This window comes from Tachysurus vachellii, chromosome 15 (genome assembly GCF_030014155.1).
Source record: "Tachysurus vachellii isolate PV-2020 chromosome 15, HZAU_Pvac_v1, whole genome shotgun sequence".
In the NCBI taxonomy this organism is placed as follows: domain Eukaryota; kingdom Metazoa; phylum Chordata; class Actinopteri; order Siluriformes; family Bagridae; genus Tachysurus; species Tachysurus vachellii.
In genome coordinates, this window is record NC_083474.1 from 21,278,281 (window position 1) to 21,304,632 (window position 26,352).

The 26,352-nt window shown below is 43.8% G+C and overlaps 1 protein-coding gene across 2 annotated transcripts; it reads right to left on the bottom strand.

Annotated features, from left to right (window-relative positions):
* Positions 1-231: 231 nt before the first annotated feature.
* sap130b (Sin3A-associated protein b) lies at positions 232-25,997 on the bottom strand. Of its 2 annotated transcripts, none has more exons than XM_060887971.1 (21): positions 25,879-25,997; positions 19,850-19,944; positions 18,701-18,873; positions 18,447-18,602; positions 18,242-18,362; positions 17,091-17,212; positions 16,698-16,822; positions 16,449-16,596; positions 16,258-16,348; positions 15,997-16,095; positions 9,124-9,268; positions 8,888-9,006; positions 8,288-8,533; positions 8,012-8,186; positions 7,084-7,182; positions 6,576-6,904; positions 6,237-6,458; positions 5,291-5,416; positions 5,077-5,180; positions 4,555-4,668; positions 232-3,439 (listed from the first exon to the last, which is right to left on the bottom strand). In XM_060887971.1, exons 2-21 carry the CDS (start codon positions 19,926-19,928, stop codon positions 3,278-3,280), a joined length of 2,955 nt encoding a protein of 984 aa, XP_060743954.1. In that variant the 5' UTR covers positions 19,929-19,944; positions 25,879-25,997; the 3' UTR covers positions 232-3,277. The 2 variants fall into 2 exon arrangements, with proteins under 2 accessions (XP_060743954.1, XP_060743950.1); XM_060887967.1 differs by having other exon boundaries at positions 8,270-8,533.
* Positions 25,998-26,352: the final 355 nt, after the last annotated feature.

Here is a 26,352-nt window from a genome sequence, read left to right on the forward strand (position 1 = left end):
GAGGCTTTAAAACCTGATCTCTATGTACGATGTCTGTGTGTGTGTGTGTGTGTGTGTGTGTGTGTGTGTGTGTTTAAAAGAACGGATGTTATAATGGAAGTCTCAGGGCATGTTTCTTGGTCATCGTTACAGATATTATACATATTTCAAATGCACAGCTATATAATGCAAAAACTAAACTGAACAATAAACAGTAGCTCGAGCTACTTGAGACTTTCTTGATTATTATTATTATTTTTTGTTGTATCCATCAAGCTCCATCATGGCTACACATCTTCAGCCCTTTGACTTCTGAGTTTTACATCCAGGTTCATTTTTTCCCTCAGTTTTTTTTTTTACAGACACTGTTTATAGAGATTAGGTTTGTAGGATCATGACGCAGAGGTTTAAAGCTGGAAGTCTGGAGAACGTTCTTTACCGCGCTCCGGAAGTCATGTGCCGACGATCGGCTTGACGACGCGTGATCACGGTACGCGCGGTATCTTCTCACCGTCCCTTCATCAGATAGCTGACCTTTAGACTTCAGAGGAAAGTAACGATCGGTGCTTTGAGGAAACGGCGAACAGAATCATCTTTAAATCTCAATGTTGTAAAAAGCGGTAGGATTTTCTGCTCGGTGTCGGCACACACCTTCCTGCTGCTCGGATCATTTGTTCCTACAGCGGTTCATGAAAAACACAAGACACCCAGACAGGGGATTAAATCTACTACTGGGGGTTAATTTTCAGAATAACTCAGCACTTTTGTGCTTTGATTCTCACAGTGTACAGTATGTCCTAACGAAGAGAACTTTACAGTAAGAAAAGAATGTCGCATAGATTCGCTCTTGTGCGAGGAAGCGATGTTAACGAGGACCGGGAAAATACAGACGTTCTGTGGACTGCTTTTGCTTCCTTTCTCACGGCCGTGCCTCGTATCTCGTCTAGACGACCCGATGCTTAAAAAGTGTATGACACAACCGTGGAATTAACAACATAGAACTAATTATTTGAAGTAGGTACGTAGTTAACGGAGCCCCGCCCCCTTACGTTCTGCTGTGCATGATGGGACAGGACAGTGCTATTAAAATTCCTGTAGGATATTAAGAGTGACTCTGTGACTTTAGACACAGTGCAGCTGATTTTAAGCTTATCTATAAAGTAGAACCATTTCTTTCTGCTATAACGATACGATAAATAGAATATTGATATAGTGATAATTTACACAACATGACATGACACACTATCGATTTGCTTTGTTTTTTTTTTTTAGAGCATGGTTAATGCTTTCGCAACACTGAGCGAGCGACTCGGTTGTTATCTGCACGTACGAGCAGCTGGATGGATTCGTAAATCTATTTCTGTATTAAATATATTCGTTACTTTATTACAGAAACAGCCAAAAATAAAAGAGAAAAGAAATACACACAATGTCCCACTTCATCCAAATGAAATCGATTGATAGGGTGGACAAATCTGCAGCCTGGGACATAATATCTAAGCCGTCTTATTCCAGGGATCTTATTTTTTTTCCCTTCCCACAGTATATTTTTTTGGTATTTGAAGTCAATAGCAACTTGTCTGAACATTATTGCATCATCTGTTCCTGTTAAACTGTTATTAGAGGAACAAATGATGCAAACGATCTCCACACAAGTAGCTACTGACTTTTACAAAATAACATTTTATTTAGTAGATACACTATATGGCTATATACATGTGCACCCCTGACCATCACACGCATACGAGTCGTTCTAAAAACTGTATAGAACATCTCTGTTCACTGAAGCATTAAAGCTTCACATCACTAAAAACTAAACTCTTTCCATCATGACAATGTGCACAAAGCAGCTCTATGAAGGCATGGTGTGGAGGTGAAGAACTCTAGTGTCCTTCAGAGCCCTGACTCCGACTCAACCCCACTGGAATAAACTGGAACTGGAGTTTCTTCAAAATCCCAAAATCAGAGTCTGATCTCACTGATGCTCTTGTAACTGAACGATCACTAATCCACACACACACACACACGATCCAACATCTAGTGGAAAATCTTCAGAGAAGATGAGTGGAGCTGATTCTAACAGCAAAGACAACGTGGACTGAGACTTTCGACAAGGACGTACGGAAGCGATGGTAAGGGGTGTGCGAACGATTGCACCATAAAACGTATCTTTAACCTTGACGTGTTTCACGTTTTTGTCACGATCTTCGATCATTGTGATTATCGCTAGCGGCTATTCTGACGTTAACGTGGATGATTTTCAGCATCGGTAACATGATTATATAATACTTTACCTCATGAATACACAAACATGAATAATTCCGATTCTTAAGGAATCAAAGAATCAAAGGAATGTCCCAAAGGACAAAACATAGCCCCGGTGTTTATACGAAACAAACATGATACGCACATATACGCACGTCTGGTAACTATCTATATTATCGTCTATATTATTGCACTTCACTAGCTAACTAGAATCAACTAGATAAGTAACCATACTTTATTAAATGAAATTAACTTGTTAACTTAGACACCGTGCTTTAGCCTGGACATCTACACAACGTGTGACTGAAGCGCGACGGACCGTCCACCACTTTCCTGCTAGGCTTCACGGCGAGTTCGTGATTTGTCCACCCTTGGAGGAGTTTGTTAAAGTTACCGACAGATAAAGGAAGCTTATTATATAGATCACGCGCCCGGCTTCGGGGAGGTGAGTCTCAAACAGACCAAGAGAAGATCTAAAAAATAATAGCAGAAGAAAACATCGAAGCCAAATGACTTTCTTTTTCACCTGGTTTTCTAGCAGCGGTCTAAAGGTACAGTAGGAGTTTGGGGATAAAGGGAACATTGTGTTTCTAATATTTCTTTTAAATTAGACCATAAATAATAATTGTACTTTTTAATATGGAACTGTTAATAGTGTAGGATTATTATGACACGTATAGTATATTTTGAAAATGTCCAAGTATCTTCCTATAATATTTTTTTTTTTTACTGAATAATAGTTTAATGAGACTAAATAATTATGTTGTATGTATATTTTTCAGCGTCCTTAGTGACTCCGCCCCTAGTGTAGGTATATTGCAGTGTAACTGAGATTGTCCCTCGTGTGTGCGTTCTGTAGTGGAGGTAAGGTTTTTATATACTGCAAATATTAATGCTAACTCTGTCCAGCTCTGTCAAGCTTCTCCCAGTTTTGACACGTTCCTGTGTGATTATTTTGGTGAATCTGTTCATCCTTCACCTCCAACACCGTGTGTTGTGTGTGTGTGTGTGTGTGTGTGTGTGTGATGCAGCGTCACGCTCTGTCTTTGCGTTTATGGAGCTTGTGGAGCTTCTTCGTGTTGCTGTTCTTGTTAAGGAGCTTGAGGACTCGCTCTCTGTGGTCCAGCACTTTCATCATGGCCTCGCGAGCCTCCGTGATCTGATCCATCACCAGCTTACAGCGCTGCATGTTACCCTGCAGAGAAACAATCACAACTCTCACTATGTTTTCGGCAGTTTAACACGTCCATGTTGGTTGTCACACCTGGTTGCCATGGTTTCTCAGCGGGACCTGACTAGTGCTACACAGATATCTTGAAAATCATCTTACTGTCTGGTTAAAAATTGCAAGTAGAAAGTCTTAAAAAACCAGGACACCACTTAAAGGTGGGGTCTCTGCTGTTTGAGAATTGCCTCAGAAAACTGAGTCGGGACGACAAACTAAACAAAAATCAAAACTAACGTGTAGCCAATGAGCAGAAAGGGGCGTGTCTTGTCAATATGGGCGGAGTGTGTTCAGTGCGCATGTGTGACATTAGCAGAAAGCGGTTTTAACATTGACATGGAGGATAAAAACAAAGAAAGAGAAGAAAGACTTACGATAAGGTAAGAAGTAGGACGTGTTAATATAGGATCAGCTTTCCAGCGCTGGAGAGAACTGAAGGAGCAGGAAGTTGGTCACATATTCACAGATTGGAGTTTCCTGAGTCAATAACTCCTGAGCTAAACACTGTTACTACACAAATAACACCTCTTTTCTATCGTAGTAATGTAGAGATGCAGCTACAACCGTGTTTTGTGTAGTAACAGTGTTTAGCTCAGGAGTTATTGACTCGGGAAACTCCAATCTGTGAATATGTGACCAACTTTACTTAAGACGCCGAGGCGCTTTTTTCCTTCTCGATAGGTGAGTAACGTTGGTTTTGTTTTGTTACACAGAACTAATATATGTCTTTGTCCTTTACATGATTATGCTTGTGTGTCATTTTTGCTTGTTTGTTAATCTGCAATCGTATTGTTCTTCCCTTCAGCTATGATAAAGACACATTTCTTTCCCTTAGTTTCCTGGGTTACGTATGTATGTGTGGGTGGAGCTATCAATACAGGGGTGGGACCCATTTGGGTTAGGGGCATGTTTGTTTTGGTGATTTCAAATGTCAACATTGGCTTTCAAAAACGGAGACCCCACCTTTAAAGTGTTCAGTCTGTGACTGGTTGGTGTCACTGGTGCGATTGATATCAGCTGAAATACGATAGGATTCGAGCCTGATTGGATGCATTCGATAAACGGGTTGTGTTTTTCTTGGTCACCTGTATGAGCTCGCTGATGCGGTGCAGATCGTCGTCTGCTGCCACTTTTTTCTTGGGGGCGATTCCCTCCTGCAGACTCGTCAAACGGCTGTAGACGTCGTGCTCCAGATTCGTCTAGACGACAGACAGAAACAAAATACGGCAACTGTTTCAACACACAGGTTAAGGACAGAAGATCAGAATAACGATGAGTGAAGACGCCGAATCACGTATAATAACATCGCTTAAAAAATATTGATTAATGACTAATGATCACATTTAGGCAAAATTAAAACTTTTCCTTCTGGAGAAATTTGTCTGCTTTCACCCACACAGTAATTAGAATAAAACTCCAGCCACTTTGGGGATAACTAAAGAAACACAGCTTTCTCTCTAGACTAGATATTTTACTATAAATAATTACGGATGAAATAAAGATGTTGGATTATTTGCTCGGAAATATTCTCATTTTCTCTCCCTAAACAGTCACTTTGTCCTCCGTTATTGTTTGACTCGCTTTCGGAACGAACTCCAGTTTCTCACCAGCTGCACCAGCTGAGCAGCACACAGATGGATCTTCCAGCCTTGAGCTCGACACACGACCCCTTTCTGATTGGCCACGTCCTGAAGATTTCCTTTCTTATCCTCTGAGCAACAACAAGAACAAAAAAAGTTGTGTGTTTTTTTTTTTAAATCACTTCTAACCCGTTATAACTGCTAGTTATATTAGCAGCGTGTATCAGCGGTGTGGTCTGACCTTTAACTCGGACTTCGCTGTATCTCTGGAAATGATGATAAGCAGCTTTCCAGGGGTTCCGGTAATGGCGCAGAAGAGTGACCGGAGGACGGATTCGGACGGGAACGTACCGCACGCCCTCCTCATCTACACACACACACACACACACGATAAATATCATAACACCACAAAATATCTTCAATCATTTTCCATAATACACAAGCTTGTTTATTGGCGTTTTAACGTAACAAAGTTTATAAGGGGCTTTTTGCACCTGGTCACTTCATGCGTTTTCTGTGATCAGACAGCTATCCGATGGTAAAAAGACCAGGTCTAAATGTCCTCCGAAACGTTTTGGAGACGGATATAAATCAAACCCCTTCATGAGGTAGTCTGGGACGCGTTTCAGATGAAACTGGACAGGTGTAAATGAATGTGGTTGTTCAAGACACATACGTCAGCGCTAAACTCCTCCCAAACGGAAGTACGTCACTCGCAGGTGACTCACGAGTCGTGCATCGCGCCAGAAACAAACATAAATGCTGTTTGTTGTAGCATAACCGTCGTAACGAGTTTTTTCGTCTTCTTTTTGATCGCATTCTGAAAACCGCATACACGAAAGTGTGTTCCATTTCAATTACCCCGGTAATGAGGTAAAATATATTAGCATTTTGGGCGGGAGTAGAAAGATCGGATCGATATCCGATTCGCCGAGACGCATTTATGTGGTCTAATGTAAATGGAACAGTTTTAACAAATCAGATAGCTATCGGATCAGAGACAACACATGAAGTGACCAGGTGTAAAAAAAAAATTCTGAATAAACTAATGTTTAGAGTTGAAATAAAACACTTGGGGATGTGATGTTACAGGAAAATGCTAACTTCAGGCTGGTTTACATGAAATTCTTGTTGCTTTATTAGTACATGTGAATATATCTGTGTGTTTTTGCTGGTTAAGGACTGACCGATGTACTCTTTAGGAGGCGATTTGCGTTTCTCCAGACGGTGACTGACGGGTTTAGCTGGAGGTTTTTCCTCGTCTGTGCTGTTGGTCTCCATCATCTCGCTCTCCTCGGTGGAGATGACGTGCTGCTGCTTACGGGGCTTTTTTCTGGGTGAAGCTCCAGGCGTCAGATCTGCAGTTGGCACCGACAGGGCGGGATTGACGCTAGGTGGCGCTGGAGCCACTGATAAAGAACAAGGGCAGTAGGAATTCCAGGTCATGCTGGGAGCATTTATTATTATTAACATTATGATAATTATGATGATGATTATTATTATTATAAATATTTTACCCACGCTACCTGGTTTTGAGGTGTCCATGGGCACCGCCTCCTGCTTAACCTCTGGAAAGTTTGAGCTAACTGCACAAGCTGCGGTACTACTGGCTGCAGGGTGAGAAGGCGGAGCCACCACATTGGCCATTGAAGGGATGGGCGGAGTCACTGCCATGGCAGCAGGGACGGGCTGAGAAGGTGGTGTGACTGACGCGAGGAGGGCGGAGACGGGCTGAGCGGGGATTTGAGAAGAAGGCGGGGCTACAATCTGCTCTCCGGTTTGTCCGGAAATAGCGTCCACTGCGGCACTGACAGGAGGAGCCAATCCCATGAGGACTTCGGATTTGGGTTTTACTCTGTAACACAAGAGGAGACTTACAGATTTGAGGATAAAACTGACGTTAAAATAAATAAATAAATAAATAATTTATAGGAAGCAATCAACGAGTAGAGAGGAAAAAAAAATAAAAAAACAACTGAAACATGAAAGTAAATGAATGTGGATTTGAACGTGGGAGGTGGGGGTGAGATGTACCCAGAGGGTCGTGGTGATCCTGCAGCGCTCCTCAGACCTCCATCCATCCTGGCAGACTCACAGAGCTGAGTTACCATCAGATTCTTCCTCACAGCGGTGCTACACACACACACACACAAAGACTATGTTTCAGTTTAAATACAAGTTAAAACTCTAGCGCTGGAAATATTTGTGATCATTTAAGTCAAAGGTCCAGAATGCTGAAGGTAACGCAGGTGTGAAAGGTGAAGGTACTTTCACACCTGACACTTGAATGATGAAGACACGACAGTTTTATGAGGTCTTTAAGAAGGCTTGAAGATCATAAACACGTTTCACAATTGCCTCGTGAGCTACAAATGCCCTGAGGTTTGTTTCCCGAACACATCTTTACATTCCTACTTGGGTAAATGTGTCATGGCGAGTGTTAAATCTTCACAATGCTTTACGCTCGGCTCTCGTTTCATTATATAGGTGATTATTTTATAATGCGAAAAAAAAAAAAATACAGTTTGTGTGATACATTAATTTAACATAATTTATCGTGATATTGAGGTTGCCATATTGTCCACCTCTAAACACATGTATAAGATTAATAATAAAAATAAATATTGATTTGTTTTAATAAATTGTTAACAGCTATAAAATAAATAAAATTAAATTTAAAAAATAGACAAACAAGTATGTAAAAACTATATAAATAAATAAACAACCACAATCTTCACTTTGATGTTGTGGTTGTGTTTATTTATTCATTCTATTTTATTCCTATTTATATCCCCACCCCCCCTCCCCACCCCCCCACCCCCCAGTGCTGTGAATGGTCTGGCCCAAACAGTAAGAGTTCAAACGAGCACCGAAAATAAACTGCACACGTAGCTAAAGTTAATTCCGCTTGAGTTTTGTGTTGTCGCGTGTAAGCTGACGTGTACGTGAATTTCAGACTCACCCGTCGATGGTGGGTTTTTTGCGGAGAATGCTGGGTCGAGGAGACGAAACCAGTGTTGGTGTACCCGATCCACCTCCCTGTGAGTGTGCCTGAGTTACCGTGGCAACAGGCTGATTGGAGTTAAAGGTGCTGTTGATGGCGTTGGCGACCAGAGCTGAGCCGTCAGCCAGCACCACTGAGGAGACAAAAGATATTTCACAGTAATACTGGTACGATAAACGAACAAATCTCGTCTAATATTCGTGCCCGGCTTCTAACCTGAAGTCTTGGCCTCACTTGCGTTTTGTTGGGGGTTGATGGGTGCAGCCTGGATGCTCTGCGGTGTAATAGAGGTGTTGGTGTGAAGTCCCTGAGCGGCAATGGCTGCGTTCTGGCCTCCTTGTGCTGCCACGGCCGCTGGCTGCATGTTCTGAGTGTTGATTTGCGTGATGCGATCCACCGTCATCAGCTGCATGGAGTTTAGATGGACGGCGGAGGCCATGCCCATGCCGGGCTGAGCAGCAGAGGGTGCCTGAGCCGTCACTGTAACACACACACACACACACGTGTCTTATAAACACCTGAAGGATTACGAGCGGCGTCTACTAAAGCCGAGTCGTCTCTGTCGGTTCTGGTTTCAAACTGTAATCGTTAACAATTTTAAAACACACCAAGGAGATCCGTTCGTCTGAAAACGTTTCTGCCTTCGTCGTGATCGTTGTCATGATCCGATTCTCAAATAAAAACTCACTGTGCAGAGAAAAGCATTTACTAACCTAAAAATCTGACCTTTTGCCTGTTGGTAAACCTTGCAGAAATGATGTCTTAAACTATTTAAACACCTTATGTAAAAGAAAAAATAAGGGGGCGTGGCTTCTGATTGAAGATGCGTGTTACCTGGAAACGGGCGCATGTTCGACACGGAGCTGGTGATGGGTGTATAGGTGTGTGTCAGAGGGTAAGAAGCTGATTGGTAGGCTGGCAGAAAATACTGAAACTGCATAGGAACAGACTGCCTGTGGAAACACACACACACACACACACACACACACGCACACACCATAACTACACACAGTAACTACACACACTATGTAAGCACCTCGAAGGCCCCGTTTAGGGTTCCGAGTGCGTACCTGGCATCGCTGCGGTTCTCCATAGCAGCAGCAGGATTAGGAGAAGCGCGATGGGCTGAGATGGGGATGAGGTTCCCTCTTTCTCCACTAAACTCAGACTGGATGCGAGGAGAGGTGTGTGTGATCGGCTGGGGCACCACCTTCGCTAAAAACACGGGAAATACAACCACCGCGTTAGAGCTGTAGGATAACGATATCGTTTTATTTGTATTGTTATTAACACACACTCTCTCTCTCTCTCTCTGACACACTCTCTCTCTCTCTGACACACACACACTCTCTCTCTCTCTCTCTGACACACACACTCTCTCTGATACACACTGTAGGATAACGATATCGTTTTATTTGTATTGTTATTAACACACACACACACACACACACACACACACACTCTGTCTCTGACACAGACACACACACTCTCTCTCTGACACACACACACACACTCTCTGACACACACACACTCTCTGACACACACACACACTCTCTGACACACACACACACTCTCTGACACACACACACACTCTCTGACTGACACACACACACTCTCTGACTGACACACACACACACACACACACACTCTCTCTCTCTGACACACACAAATCTCTCTCTGACACACACACACACACTGACACACACACACACTCTGACACACACACACACTCTCTCTGACACACACACACTCTGACACACACACACTCTCTGACACACACACTCTCTGACACACACACACTCTCTGACACACACACTCTCTGACACACACACACTCTCTGACACACACACTCTCTGACACACACACTCTCTGACACACACACTCTCTGACACACACACACTCTGACACACACACACACACACTCTGACACACACACACACACACTGACACACACACTCTCTGACACACACACACACTCTCTGACACACACACACACTCTCTGACACACACACACACACTCTGACACACACTCTGAAACACACACACACTCTCTGACACACACACACTCTCTGACACACAAACACACTCTCTGACACACACACACACTCTCTGACACACACACACACACTCTCTGACACACACACACACTCTCTGACACACACACACACACTCTCTGACACACACACTCTCTGACACACACACACTCTGACACACACACACTGACACACACACACACTCTCTGACACACACACACACTCTCTGACACACACACACACTCTGACACACACACACACTCTCTGACACACACACACACTCTCTGACACACACACACACACTCTGACACACACACACACACTCTCTGACACACACACACACTCTCTGACACACACACACACTCTCTGACACACACACACACTCTCTGACACACACACACACTCTCTGACACACACACACACACTCTCTGACTGACACACACACACACACACACACAAATCTCTCTCTGACACACACACACACACTGACACACACACACACTCTGACACACACACACACTCTGACACACACACACACTCTGACACACACACACACTCTCTGACACACACACACACTCTGACACACACACACACTCTCTGACACACACACACACTCTCTGACACACACACACTCTCTGACACACACACACTCTCTGACACACACACACTCTCTGACACACACACACTCTCTGACACACACACTCTCTGACACACACACACTCTGACACACACACTCTCTGACACACACACTCTCTGACACACACACACACTCTCTGACACACACACACACACTCTGACACACACACACTCTCTGACACACACACACACTCTCTGACACACACACACACTCTCTGACACACACACACTCTCTGACACACACACACACACTCTCTGACACACACACACACTCTCTGACACACACACACACTCTCTGACACACACTCTGACACACACACACACTCTCTGACACACACTCTGAAACACACACACACTCTCTGACACACACACACACTCTCTGACACACACACACACTCTCTGACACACACACACACTCTCTGACACACACACACACTCTCTGACACACACACACACTCTCTGACACACACACACACTCTCTGACACACACACACTCTCTGACACACACACTCTCTGACACACACACAGACACACACACACACTCTCTGACACACACACACACTCTCTGACACACACACACACTCTCTGACACACACACACACACTCTCTGACACACACACACACTCTCTGACACACACACACTCTCTGACACACACACACTCTCTGACACACACACTCTCTGACACACACACACACTCTCTGACACACACACACACTCTCTGACACACACACACACTCTCTGACACACACACACACTCTCTGACACACACACACACTCTCTGACACACACACACACACTCTCTGACACACACACACACTCTCTGACACACACACACACACTCTCTGACACACACACACACACTCTCTGACACACACACACACTCTCTGACACACACACACACTCTCTGACACACACACACACTCTCTGACACACACACACACACTCTCTGACACACACACACACTCTCTGACACACACACACACTCTCTGACACACACTCTGACACACACACACACTCTCTGACACACACACACACTCTCTGACACACACACACACTCTCTGACACACACACACTCTCTGACACACACACACACTCTCTGACACACACACACACTCTCTGACACACACACACACTCTCTGACACACACACACACACTCTCACACACACACACACACTCTCTGACACACACACTCTCTCTGACACACACACACACACTCTCACACACACACACACTCTCTGACACACACACACACTCTGACACACACACACTCTCTCTGACACACACACTCTGACACACACACACTCTGACACACACACACTCTCTGACACACACACACACTCTCTGACACACACACACACTCTCTGACACACACACACACTCTCTGACACACACACACTCTCTGACACACACACACACACTCTCTGACACACACACACACACTCTCTGACACACACACACACTCTCTGACACACACACACACACTCTGACACACACACTCTCTGACACACACACACACACACTCACACACACTCTGACACACACACACACACTGACACACACACACACTCTGACACACACACACACTCTCTGACACACACACACACTCTCTGACACACACACACTCTGACACACACACTCTCTGACACACACACACACTCTCTGACACACACACACACTCTCTGACACACACACACTCTCTGACACACACACACTCTGACACACACACTCTCTCTGACACACACACTCTCTCTGACACACACACTCTCTGACACACACACACACTCTCTGACACACACACACTCTCTGACACACACACTCTCTGACACACACACACACACTCTGACACACACACACACACTCTGACACACACACACACTCTCTGACACACACACACACTCTCTGACACACACACACACTCTCTGACACACACACACACTCTCTGACACACACACACTCTCTGACACACACTCTGAAACACACACACTCTCTGACACACACACACTCTCTGACACACACACACACTCTCTGACACACACACACACTCTCTGACACACACACACACTCTCTGACACACACACACACACTCTCTGACACACACACACACTCTCTGACACACACACACACACTCTCTGACACACACACACACTCTCTGACACACACACACACTCTCTGACACACACACACACACTCTCTGACACACACACACACTCTCTGACACACACACACTCTCTGACACACACACTCTCTCTGACACACACACACACTCTCTGACACACACACACACTCTCTCTGACACACACACACACTCTCTGACACACACACACACTCTCTGACACACACACACACACACTCTCTGACACACACACACACTCTCTGACACACACACACACACTCTCTGACACACACACACACTCTCTGACACACACACACACACTCTCTGACACACACACACACTCTCTGACACACACACACACTCTCTGACACACACACACTCTCTCTGACACACACACACACTCTGACACACACACACTGACACACACACACACACACACACACACTCTCTGACACATACACACACACACACACTCTGACACACACAAACACAAACACACACTCTGGGACACACACACACACTCTCTGACACACACACACTCTCTCTGACACACACACACACTCTCTGACACACACACACACTCTGACACACACACCACTCCACCACACACACTCTCTGACACACACACTCTCTGACACACACACTCTCTGACACACACACTACACTCTCTGACACACACACACACTCTCTCTGACACACACATACACACTCTCTGACACACACATACACACTCTCTGACACACACATACACACTCTCTGACACACACACACTCTCTCTGACACACACACACTCTCTCTGACACACACACACACTCTGACACACACACTCTCTCTCTCTGACACACATTCTCTCACACACTCTCTGACACACACACTCTCTCTCTCTCTGACACACACACACTCTCTCTGACACACACACTCTCTCTGACACACACACTCTCTCTGACACACACACTCTCTCTGACACACACACTCTCTCTGACACACACACTCTCTCTGACACACACACTCTCTCTGACACACACACACACACTCTCTGACACACACACACTGACACACACACTCACTCTCTGACACACACACTCACTCTCTGACACACACACTCACTCTCTGACACACACACTCACTCTCTGACACACACACTCACTCTCTGACACACACTCTCTCTCTGACACACACTCTCTCTCTGACACACACTCTCTCTCTGACACACACTCTCTCTCTGACACACACTCTCTCTCTGACACACACTCTCTCTCTGACACACACACACACACTCTCTGACACACACACACACTCTCTGACACACACACACACACTCTCTGACACACACACACTCTCTGACACACACACACACTCTCTGACACACACACACACTCTCTGACACACACACACACACTCTCTGACACACACACACACACTCTGACACACACACACACTCTCTGACACACACACACACACTCTGACACACACACACACACTCTGACACACACACACACACTCTCTGACACACACACACACTCTCTGACACACACACACACACTCTCTGACACGCACACACACTCACTCTCTGAAACACACACTCACTCTCTGAAACACACACTCACTCTCTGAAACACACACTCACTCTCTGAAACACACACTCACTCTCTGAAACACACACTCACTCTCTGAAACACACACTCACTCTCTGAAACACACACTCACTCTCTGAAACACACACTCACTCTCTGAAACACACACTCACTCTCTGAAACACACACTCACTCTCTGAAACACACACTCACTCTCTGAAACACACACTCACTCTCTGAAACACACACTCACTCTCTGAAACACACACTCACTCTCTGAAACACACACTCACTCTCTGAAACACACACTCACTCTCTGAAACACACACTCACTCTCTGAAACACACACTCACTCTCTGAAACACACACTCACTCTCTGAAACACACACTCACTCTCTGAAACACACACTCACTCTCTGAAACACACACTCACTCTCTGAAACACACACTCACTCTCTGAAACACACACTCACTCTCTGAAACACACACTCACTCTCTGAAACACACACTCACTCTCTGAAACACACACTCTCTCTCTGACACACACACTCTCTCTCTGACACACACACTCTCTCTCTGACACACACACTCTCTCTCTGACACACACACTCTCTCTCTGACACACACACTCTCTCTCTGACACACACACTCTCTCTCTGACACACACACTCTCTCTCTCTGACACACACACTCTCTCTCTGACACACACACTCTCTCTCTGACACACACACTCTCTCTCTGACACACACACTCTCTCTCTGACACACACACTCTCTCTCTGACACACACACTCTCTCTCTGACACACACACTCTCTCTCTGACACACACACTCTCTCTCTGACACACACACACTCTCGCTCTCTGACACACACACTCTCGCTCTCTGACACACACACACTCTCGCTCTCTGACACACACACACTCTCGCTCTCTGACACACACACACTCTCGCTCTCTGACACACACACACTCTCGCTCTCTGACACACACACACTCTCGCTCTCTGACACACACACACTCTCGCTCTCTGACACACACACACTCTCGCTCTCTGACACACACACACTCTCGCTCTCTGACACACACACACTCTCGCTCTCTGACACACACACACTCTCGCTCTCTGACACACACACACTCTCGCTCTCTGACACACACACACACACTCTCTCTGACACACACACACACACACACACACTCTCTGACACACACACACACACTCTCTGATGCACACACACACACACACACACTCTCTGACACACACACTCTCTGACACACACACACACTCTCTGACACACACACACACACACACACACACTCTCTGGGACACACACTCTCTCTGACACACACACACACTCTCTCTCTGACACACACACACACTCAGGCATTAGAGCTGTATGATAACAATATTGTTTTATTTGTATTGTTATTAACACTGAAAAAACAATTCATGATCAATTACACAGATTCGGATGATAATCGATGCTCCGTAAGTTAAGTGTGAAAAAAATAAATAAGGAAGAAAGAAAGGAAAAGTAGTGAAAGCTTGTGAAAGTGATAGCAGACGTTTGGGAGACGTCTTACCCACGGGGATGGTGGAGGTGGTCGCCGCGGTGGCGTGAGTGGAATGAGAGGCCACGGTCACGGTAACGATGTTACTGTTGGATACCTGCGTCACAGAGCCTGCAACACACAGAGGGAAGAGAGGAAAGAAATAAAAACAGGGAACAGGTTGGCAAGAGAAACAGAAAGAAAGACACATGAAGTCACATTAATACTATAAAAGTGATGACTGTGGATTATAAAGTGACAGTGTGTGATGATGTGCTTTCAGGCTTCTTGTACCTGTAGTCGTTGTTGAAGGAACCGTGTTGGTGGCCAGGATTGGGGCGACAGTTGCCGCAGCGACAGGCGTCACGGTGCTAAAGATTGGTTTCTGAACAACGAGGTGTAGATGTTTATTATTTATTTTTTTTTTAATTTAATGTTCAATTTAAACTGAAAAGAAGACGTTTTGTATTTACGGAAAAAAATACCTGCGCCATGGAGTGTGTGAGTGGCTTCTGAGTGCCGATAGCTGGGTGGGATGGAAGCGTGATGCGTGTGGTTGTGTCCCGAGTGTGAGGAGCCCGCTGGATGCTCAGGGTAGCAGCAGAAGGGTGGAGGGTGATAGAGGGTGAGCGTCTGATTAAAAATAAAAAAGACGGTAATTAAACCCAACTCCTGAGACGAGTGCAGGTGTAAAGGTGTAAAGGTGCGAGCTGTGGAGTTCTTTGTGCTCTTACCCGTGCACTAATTCTCCTGAGTGAGCCGTCACCGTGCTGATAACAGGAGACTGAGGCCTGGTGGCTGCCACCGGAGCCATGACTGTGGGTAAGACTGCTGTGGACGTGGTGGCTATCGGACGTGACTGTAAGACAGACGCAGACCCGTTGAACACAGTCGCGTGGTTAGAGACAGATAATCAACACTAGCGTGGAGTTCCCGTGACCACCATGAAGATGCGGCTTTACCACAGACGACAATCCTTCCAAACATTTTCATTAAATAAACATCTCCTTACAGCAAACTCTTTTTGATCAAGTATTGGTGAATGAGCTATTAGTGTAGAAAAGGAAAGACAGCAGAGCGATTAACTAACTCTTAACACACTCCCCAGATGTGAATGGAGGAGACACCTGAATGGGCTGATGGATGATGTGTTGCACCGTCGGCTGTCCTGCTGCAGTATTCGGTCCTGACGCCGGTCTCAACACGGTCGCTCCCTTTGAACTGGACATTACAGCAGCGGCTGCAGCTCCTTCGGTTGACACCAACACACACAGGTTTAATAAACTGCAGGAAGAAACATTCTAACACGTCTACACGCTAAAGCTGGCACCTCGATCACATATAATATTATCTTATCTATTTCCTACAGAATATAGAAAAATCCTTCTTAGTTTCTTTCCTTCTTACTTACTTTGGTGATTTTGGTATTAAATATCCTAATTTATAGACTCAATGGATTCTGACTGGTCAGAAATTGTTGATTAGTTTTCTAAGGGGCTTTTTACACCTGGTCACTTCATGTGTTTTCTGTGATCAGACATCTATCCGATGGTAAAAAGACCAGGTCTAAATGCCCTCTGAAACGTTTTGGAGACGGATATAAATCCGATGGTACAAACCACTTCAGGAGGTGGTCTGGGACGCGTTTCAGATGAAACTGGACAGGTGTAAATGAATGTGGTTGTTCAAGCCACATACGTCAGCGCTATACTCCTCCCAAACGGAAGTACGTCACTCGCAGGTGATATTTCACCCAGGCGTCTCGTCGGGTCTTAAAACGCGCTGCTGCTGCCAGCGAAAATGCAGCAAACAGTAAATGCTGTTTTTTTGTAGCATAACCGTCGTAACAAAGACGTTTTTCTTCTTTTTTCTTCTCTGTCTTCTTTTTGATCGCGTTCTGAAAACCACATACACCAAAGCGTGTTCCATTTCAATTACTTCGGAAATGAGGTAAAATATATTAGCATTTTGGGCGGGAGTAGAAAGATCGGATCGATATCCGATTCGCCGAGACACATTTATGTGGCCTGATGTAAATGGAACAGTTTTAACAAATCAGATAGCTATCGGATCAGAGAAAAGGGTGTAAAAAGGCCCTATAACAGCAGCTCTGGGGTTTTTTGCGCTCGTCCTAATACACTATTATTTTCATATTATCCAAATAATAACAATAATAATAATAATAATAATAATGCAGAACACAGATGTACTAACAAATACAAAGCAAGCAGCTTTATAGAGTTTCATTGTACGTCTTAATGATGTTTCTCCTACTGACCTCTAGGTAAATGTGAGGGAAACTGATGCTGTGGCGTGGCCGAGGAGCCGATCTGCAGTGCCGGAGTCCCACCGTGGATAATCTGCAACTTGGTGATGCGGTGCAGATTTCCAGTGTGACCCTAGCGTAGTATTAGATTATACACTATGAGGCATAAGGAATGAGCCTTGCGTCTGTATTGTGCATGAATAAAAGACCTCTTCACCTGCTGTCCGCTGATGGTGGCCACTGGGATCCCAGATGCCTGCGGCATGGCGCTCTCCATGGTGATGTGCCCGGGCACTTTGTGGGGAAGGGTGAGATGCCCCTGAGCTGGAGCTGGGGCAATTATACGGCTAGGAATAGGAGTCTTCAGAGCAGTCTAAAAGCAAGAAAAAGAACAAACCACGGATATAAAAGAAGGCCAGAAAACAAAGGTAAGCTCACGTTAACAGTGTGATGGTGATGCTCTACCTGTACCTTGTTTGGTCCTTCGGTGAAGGTGACAGGGATGTGCTGAGAAAGCAACGGAGAGGCAGAGGACGTCGGGCCGTATGGTCGCACCACCACCGGCTCCTGCTTTTCATCTCTGAGGGGAGTGGCGGTGCTGGAGGAAGAAGCGAGACCGGAGTCACGCCCACTGTCCTCATGACCTGAATAGATTCAGCAAAACTCAGACAGTCACGAATGTAGGGATTACAGATTTAATATGGATATAGTTATTATATATTAACAGTAAAACAATAGTGTAAAAGAAATTAATGGAAAAAATACGGTACTTATAATACATTCAATATAATAAGTAATCTGTATTAACATTTATCTCTCCATTTATTTATTACTTTATTAACCAAATAATGGGAGTAGATGAGCTACAAATATATATATACACATATGGTGTGCGTGTGTTTGTAGGTATGAGTATGTGTGTGTGGTGCATGTCTGGTGTGTGTGTATATATATATATTAAATCTGTGCTTGAGGAATAAGCACTACATGTCTAACTGTGTATGATTGTGTAAGAGACATTTTAATTTAATACGTATAAATTATTATTTATTATACATCAACTACTAATTTATTAGAAATTAAAGTTTTGTTTTTGGAATATATACAGTAAGTGTGTGTGTGTATGTGGTGTGTGTGTGTATGTGGTGTGTGTGGTGTGCCAGTTTAACTGACCCGTAGTGTTCTGCTTGGTTTGGACCCCTGGTGTGTTTGCTGCCTGTGTGTGCGTGTGTGCACGTAAGTGCGTGTGTATGTATGTGTATGTGGAGTGTATGTGTGTGGTGTGTGTGTGTATATGTGGTGTGCGTATGTGTCCGTGTGTGTATGTGTGAATATGTGTGTGGTGTGTGTGTGTATGTGTGTGAATACGTGTGAGGTGTGTGTGTATGTGTGTGTGAGTGTATGTGTGTGTATGTATATGTGTGTGCGTGCGTGTGTGTGTGTGTGTGTGTGTGTGTGTGTGTGTGTGGTGTGTGTGTGTGTATCAGTTTAACTGACCCGTGGTGTTCTGCTTGGTTTGGACCCCTGGTGTGTGTGTGAGTTTAACTGACCCGTGGTGGTCTTGGTTTGGACCCCTGGTGTGTGTGCAGGGTTCAGTGTGTGTGTGTGAGTTTAACTGACCTGTGGTGGTCTTGGTTTGGACCCCTGGTGTGTGTGCAGGGTTCAGTCCTGCTCTCTGATACTGTTGTGAACTCATCATCTACTGCTCTCACGTCCTGAACGTCACACACACACACACACACACACAAAAACACTGCTGGTGTAAACATAAAAAAACATCAATAATGTCAAAATAATCTACTTTCTGTAGCAGAAATAAAATCCATGCAAGTCTACGTGCAGATAAAGAATAAAGAAACTAAAAACAGGTCATTAAAAAACCCGTCTATAGAAGTTTGATCTACAACAAGAATCTGTTATTAGTTTATAATTATGATTAAACTGTACAGTTACTGTGGAGACACAATGACACACTCCTTAGCCCTAATACTGTACAGTTACTGTGGAGACACAATGACACACTCCTTAGCTCTAATACTGTACAGTTACTGTGGAGACACAATGACACACTCCTTAGCCCTAATACTGTACAGTTACTGTGGAGACACAATGACACACTCCTTAGCCCTAATACTGTACAGTTACTGTGGAGACACAATGACACACTCCTTAGCCCTAATACTGTACAGTTACTGTGGAGACACAATGACACACTCCTTAGCCCTAACACTGTACAGTTCCTGTGGAGACACAATGATACACTCCTTAGCCCTAATACTGTACAGTTACTGTGGAGACACAATGACACACTCCTTAGCTCTAATACTGTACAGTTACTGTGGAGACACAATGACACACTCCTTAGCCCTAATACTGTACAGTTACTGTGGAGACACAATGACACACTCCTTAGCCCTAATACTAGTTACTGTGGAGACACAATGACACACTCCTTAGCCCTAATACTAGTTACTGTGGAGACACAATGACACACTCCTTAGCTCTAATACTGTACAGTTACTGTGGAGACACAATGACACACTCCTTAGCCCTAATACTGTACAGTTACTGTGGAGACACAACGACACACTCCTTAGCTCTAATACTGTACAGTTACTGTGGAGACACAATGACACACTCCTTAACCCGAATACTGTACAGTTACTTTGGAGACACAATGACACACTCCTTAGCTCTAATACTGTACAGTTACTGTGGAGACACAATGACACACTCCTTAGCTCTAATACTGTACAGTTACTGTGGAGACACAACGACACACTCCTTAGCTCTAATACTGTACAGTTACTGTGGAGACACAATGACACACTCCTTAGCCCTAATACTGTACAGTTACTGTGGAGACACAATGACACACTCCTTAGCTCTAATACTGTACAGTTACTGTGGAGACACAATGACACACTCCTTAGCTCTAATACTGTACAGTTACTGTGGAGACACAACGACACACTCCTTAGCTCTAATACTGTACAGTTACTGTGGAGACACAATGACACACTCCTTAACCCGAATACTGTACAGTTACTGTGGAGACACAATGACACACTCCTTAGCCCTAATACTAGTTACTGTGGAGACACAATGACACACTGCTTAGCCCTAATACTAGTTACTGTGGAGACACAATGACACACTCCTTAGCTCTAATACTGTACAGTTACTGTGGAGACACAATGATACATTCCTTAGCTCTAATACTGTACAGTTACTGTGGAGACACAATGATACACTCCTTAGCTCTAATACTGTACAGTTACTGTGGAGACACAATGACACACTCCTTAGCTCTAATACTGTACAGTTACTGTGGAGACACAATGACACACTGCTTAGCCCTAATACTGTACAGTTACTGTGGAGACACAATGACACACTCCTTAACCCGAATACTGTACAGTTACTGTGGAGACACAATGACACACTGCTTAGCCCTAATACTGTACAGTTACTGTGGAGACACAATGATACACTCCTTAGCTCTAATACTGTACAGTTACTGTGGAGACACAATGACACACTCCTTAGCTCTAATACTGTACAGTTACTGTGGAGACACAATGACACACTCCTTAGCTCTAATACTGTACAGTTACTGTGGAGACACAATGACATACTCCTTAGCTCTAATACTGTACAGTTACTGTGGAGACACAATGACACACTCCTTAGCCCTAATATTAGTTACTGTGGAGACACAATGACACACTCCTTAGCTCTAATACTGTACAGTTACTGTGGAGACACAATGATACACTCCTTAGCTCTAATACTGTACAGTTACTGTGGAGACACAATGACACACTCCTTAGCTCTAATACTGTACAGTTACTGTGGAGACACAATGACACACTCCTTAGCTCTAATACTGTACAGTTACTGTGGAGACACAATGACACACTCCTTAGCCCTAATACTGTACAGTTACTGTGGAGACACAACGACACACTCCTTAGCTCTAATACTGTACAGTTACTGTGGAGACACAATGACACACTCCTTAACCCGAATACTGTACAGTTACTTTGGAGACACAATGACACACTCCTTAGCCCTAATATTAGTTACTGTGGAGACACAATGACAAACTCCTTAGCTCTAATACTGTACAGTTACTGTGGAGACACAATGACACACTCCTTAGCCCTAATAATGTACAGTTACTGTGGAGACACAATGACACACTCCTTAGCTCTAATACTGTACAGTTACTGTGGAGACACAATGACACACTCCTTAGCTCTAATACTGTACAGTTACTGTGGAGACACAATGACACACTCCTTAGCTCTAATACTGTACAGTTACTGTGGAGACACAATGACACACTCCTTAGCTCTAATACTGTACAGTTACTGTGGAGACACAATGACACACTCCTTAGCTCTAATACTGTACAGTTACTGTGGAGACACAATGACACACTCCTTAGCCCTAATACTGTACAGTTACTGTGGAGACACAATGACACACTCCTTAGCCCTAATACTGTACAGTTACTGTGGAGACACAATGACACACTCCTTAGCCCTAATACTGTACAGTTACTGTGGAGACACAATGACACACTCCTTAGCCCTAATACTGTACAGTTACTGTGGAGACACAATGACACACTCCTTAGCCCTAATACTGTACAGTTACTGTGGAGACACAATGACACACTCCTTAGCTCTAATACTGTACAGTTACTGTGGAGACACAATGACACACTCCTTAGCCCTAATACTGTACAGTTACTGTGGAGACACAATGACACACTCCTTAGCTCTAATACTGTACAGTTACTGTGGAGACACAATGACACACTCCTTAGCCCTAATACTGTACAGTTACTGTGGAGACACAATGACACACTCCTTAGCCCTAATACTGTACAGTTACTGTGGAGACACAATGACACACTCCTTAGCCCTAATACTGTACAGTTACTGTGGAGACACAATGACACACTCCTTAGCTCTAATACTGTACAGTTACTGTGGAGACACAATGACACACTCCTTAGCCCTAATACTGTACAGTTACTGTGGAGACACAATGACACACTCCTTAGCCCTAATACTGTACAGTTACTGTGGAGACACAATGACACACTCCTTAGCTCTAATACTGTACAGTTACTGTGGAGACACAATGATACACTCCTTAGCTCTAATACTGTACAGTTACTGTGGAGACACAATGACACACTCCTTAGCTCTAATACTGTACAGTTACTGTGGAGACACAATGACACACTGCTTAGCCCTAATACTGTACAGTTACTGTGGAGACACAATGACACACTCCTTAGCCCTAATACTGTACAGTTACTGTGGAGACACAATGACACACTCCTTAGCCCTAATACTGTACAGTTACTGTGGAGACACAATGATACACTCCTTAGCTCTAATACTGTACAGTTACTGTGGAGACACAATGATACACTCCTTAGCTCTAATACTGTACAGTTACTGTGGAGACACAATGATACACTCCTTAGCTCTAATACTGTACAGTTACTGTGGAGACACAATGACACACTCCTTAGCTCTAATACTGTACAGTTACTGTGGAGACACAATGACACACTCCTTAGCTCTAATACTGTACAGTTACTGTGGAGACACAATGACACACTCCTTAGCTCTAATACTGTACAGTTACTGTGGAGACACAATGATACACTCCTTAGCTCTAATACTGTACAGTTACTGTGGAGACACAATGACACACTCCTTAGCTCTAATACTGTACAGTTACTGTGGAGACACAATGACACACTCCTTAGCTCTAATACTGTACAGTTACTGTGGAGACACAATGACACACTCCTTAGCTCTAATACTGTACAGTTACTGTGGAGACACAATGACACACTCCTTAGCTCTAATACTGTACAGTTACTGTGGAGACACAATGACACACTCCTTAGCTCTAATACTGTACAGTTACTGTGGAGACACAATGACACACTCCTTAGCTCTAATACTGTACAGTTACTGTGGAGACACAATGACACACTCCTTAGCTCTAATACTGTACAGTTACTGTGGAGACACAATGACACACTCCTTAGCCCTAATACTGTACAGTTACTGTGGAGACACAACGACACACTCCTTAGCTCTAATACTGTACAGTTACTGTGGAGACACAATGATACACTCCTTAGCCCTAATACTGTACAGTTACTGTGGAGACACAATGACACACTCCTTAACCCGAATACTGTACAGTTACTGTGGAGACACAATGACACACTCCTTAGCCCTAATACTAGTTACTGTGGAGACACAATGACACACTGCTTAGCCCTAATACTAGTTACTGTGGAGACACAATGACACACTCCTTAGCTCTAATACTGTACAGTTACTGTGGAGACACAATGATACATTCCTTAGCTCTAATACTGTACAGTTACTGTGGAGACACAATGATACACTCCTTAGCTCTAATACTGTACAGTTACTGTGGAGACACAATGACACACTCCTTAGCTCTAATACTGTACAGTTACTGTGGAGACACAATGACACACTCCTTAGCTCTAATACTGTACAGTTACTGTGGAGACACAATGACACACTCCTTAGCTCTAATACTGTACAGTTACTGTGGAGACACAATGACACACTGCTTAGCCCTAATACTGTACAGTTACTGTGGAGACACAATGACACACTCCTTAACCCGAATACTGTACAGTTACTGTGGAGACACAATGACACACTGCTTAGCCCTAATACTGTACAGTTACTGTGGAGACACAATGATACACTCCTTAGCTCTAATACTGTACAGTTACTGTGGAGACACAATGACACACTCCTTAGCTCTAATACTGTACAGTTACTGTGGAGACACAATGACACACTCCTTAGCCCTAATATTAGTTACTGTGGAGACACAATGACACACTCCTTAGCTCTAATACTGTACAGTTACTGTGGAGACACAATGACACACTCCTTAGCTCTAATACTGTACAGTTACTGTGGAGACACAATGACACACTACTTAGCTCTAATACTGTAGAATACATGAAGATTTATAAAACATCTCAAAATAAAAAAAAAACAAGATTTCTGACTGATTGGATGAGAAGAACTGCATCTTAATATATTAACAACAACAACAACAATAATAATGATAATAATCATAATACTAAATAATAATAATAATAATGATATTAATCCTAAATAATAATCATAATAATAACAAAAATAACTAATAATAATAATAATAATAATAATAATAATAATAATAATAATAATAATAATAAAGTTTCTGCCTATATATTTAAAACAAAAAATAATCTGGGTTAAATGTAATAAACTGCTAATAGTTATAAAGAACAGAAAACAAAACAGTGAATAAATTATTCTTACAAACTACAAGCAATAATCTTGTGCTATTCTGTAATAAAAACGTGTTTCTGCGTTTATAAGACAAATAAAAACAGGCACTTTGAAATGTAATGCTAATCCATCGAAGTTAGCAAACATGCTAACATGACAGGATTGTCTTAGCTTAGACAGCTAACTAGTGAAGTCGGATTGTTTTACATGGCGGATTTAATCAGAGAAAACGTTTCCGATCAGAACGGTTTGTTTTGTGTGTGCAGATGTTTTCGGTACCTTAAAGCACATAGAAATTCTCTCCATCCGTTTCCGTGTCTCTGAACTGCCGGTAAAACTGACCAGTGACAGAGAGAGTGAACGCTGAAGCAAAAAGCGGCATCTACTTCCGGTTACAGATTTCAAAATAAAAGTGACGGCCATGTCAACAAACAGGAAAAAACGTATAATCTAGAATAATGAAGAACAATGAATCAGTGTTTAATGTTCAGATTAGAAATAATCTCCTGTTGTAAGGCGACACTTGTTCTTGTAAGAAAAAGAATAAGAATAAAAACGTTTTCTAACATACATTAACACACAAAATCAAGTTCAGTGTAGAGAAACTCAATCTCTCTCTCTCTCTCTCTCTCTCTCTCTCTCTCTCTCTCTCTCTCTATTTCTGTGGATCTCTCTCTCTATTTCTGTGGATCTCTCTCTCTATTTCTGTGGATCTCTCTCTCTCTCTTTCTGTGGATCTCTCTCTCTCTCTCT

Bases quoted from the DNA above. Each gene is read 5' to 3' on its own strand.
- sap130b (XM_060887967.1), bottom strand. From the start codon at position 19,928: ATGATGAGTTCACAACAGTATCAGAGAGCAGGACTGAACCCTGCACAC. The intron at 9,269-15,996 runs GTAAGACGTCTC...CCGTGTTTTTAG, and splicing joins CACCTCCACCATCCCCGTGG to CGAAGGTGGTGCCCCAGCCG. The intron at 6,905-7,083 runs GTACATCTCACC...CTTGTGTTACAG, and splicing joins GGATCACCACGACCCTCTGG to AGTAAAACCCAAATCCGAAG.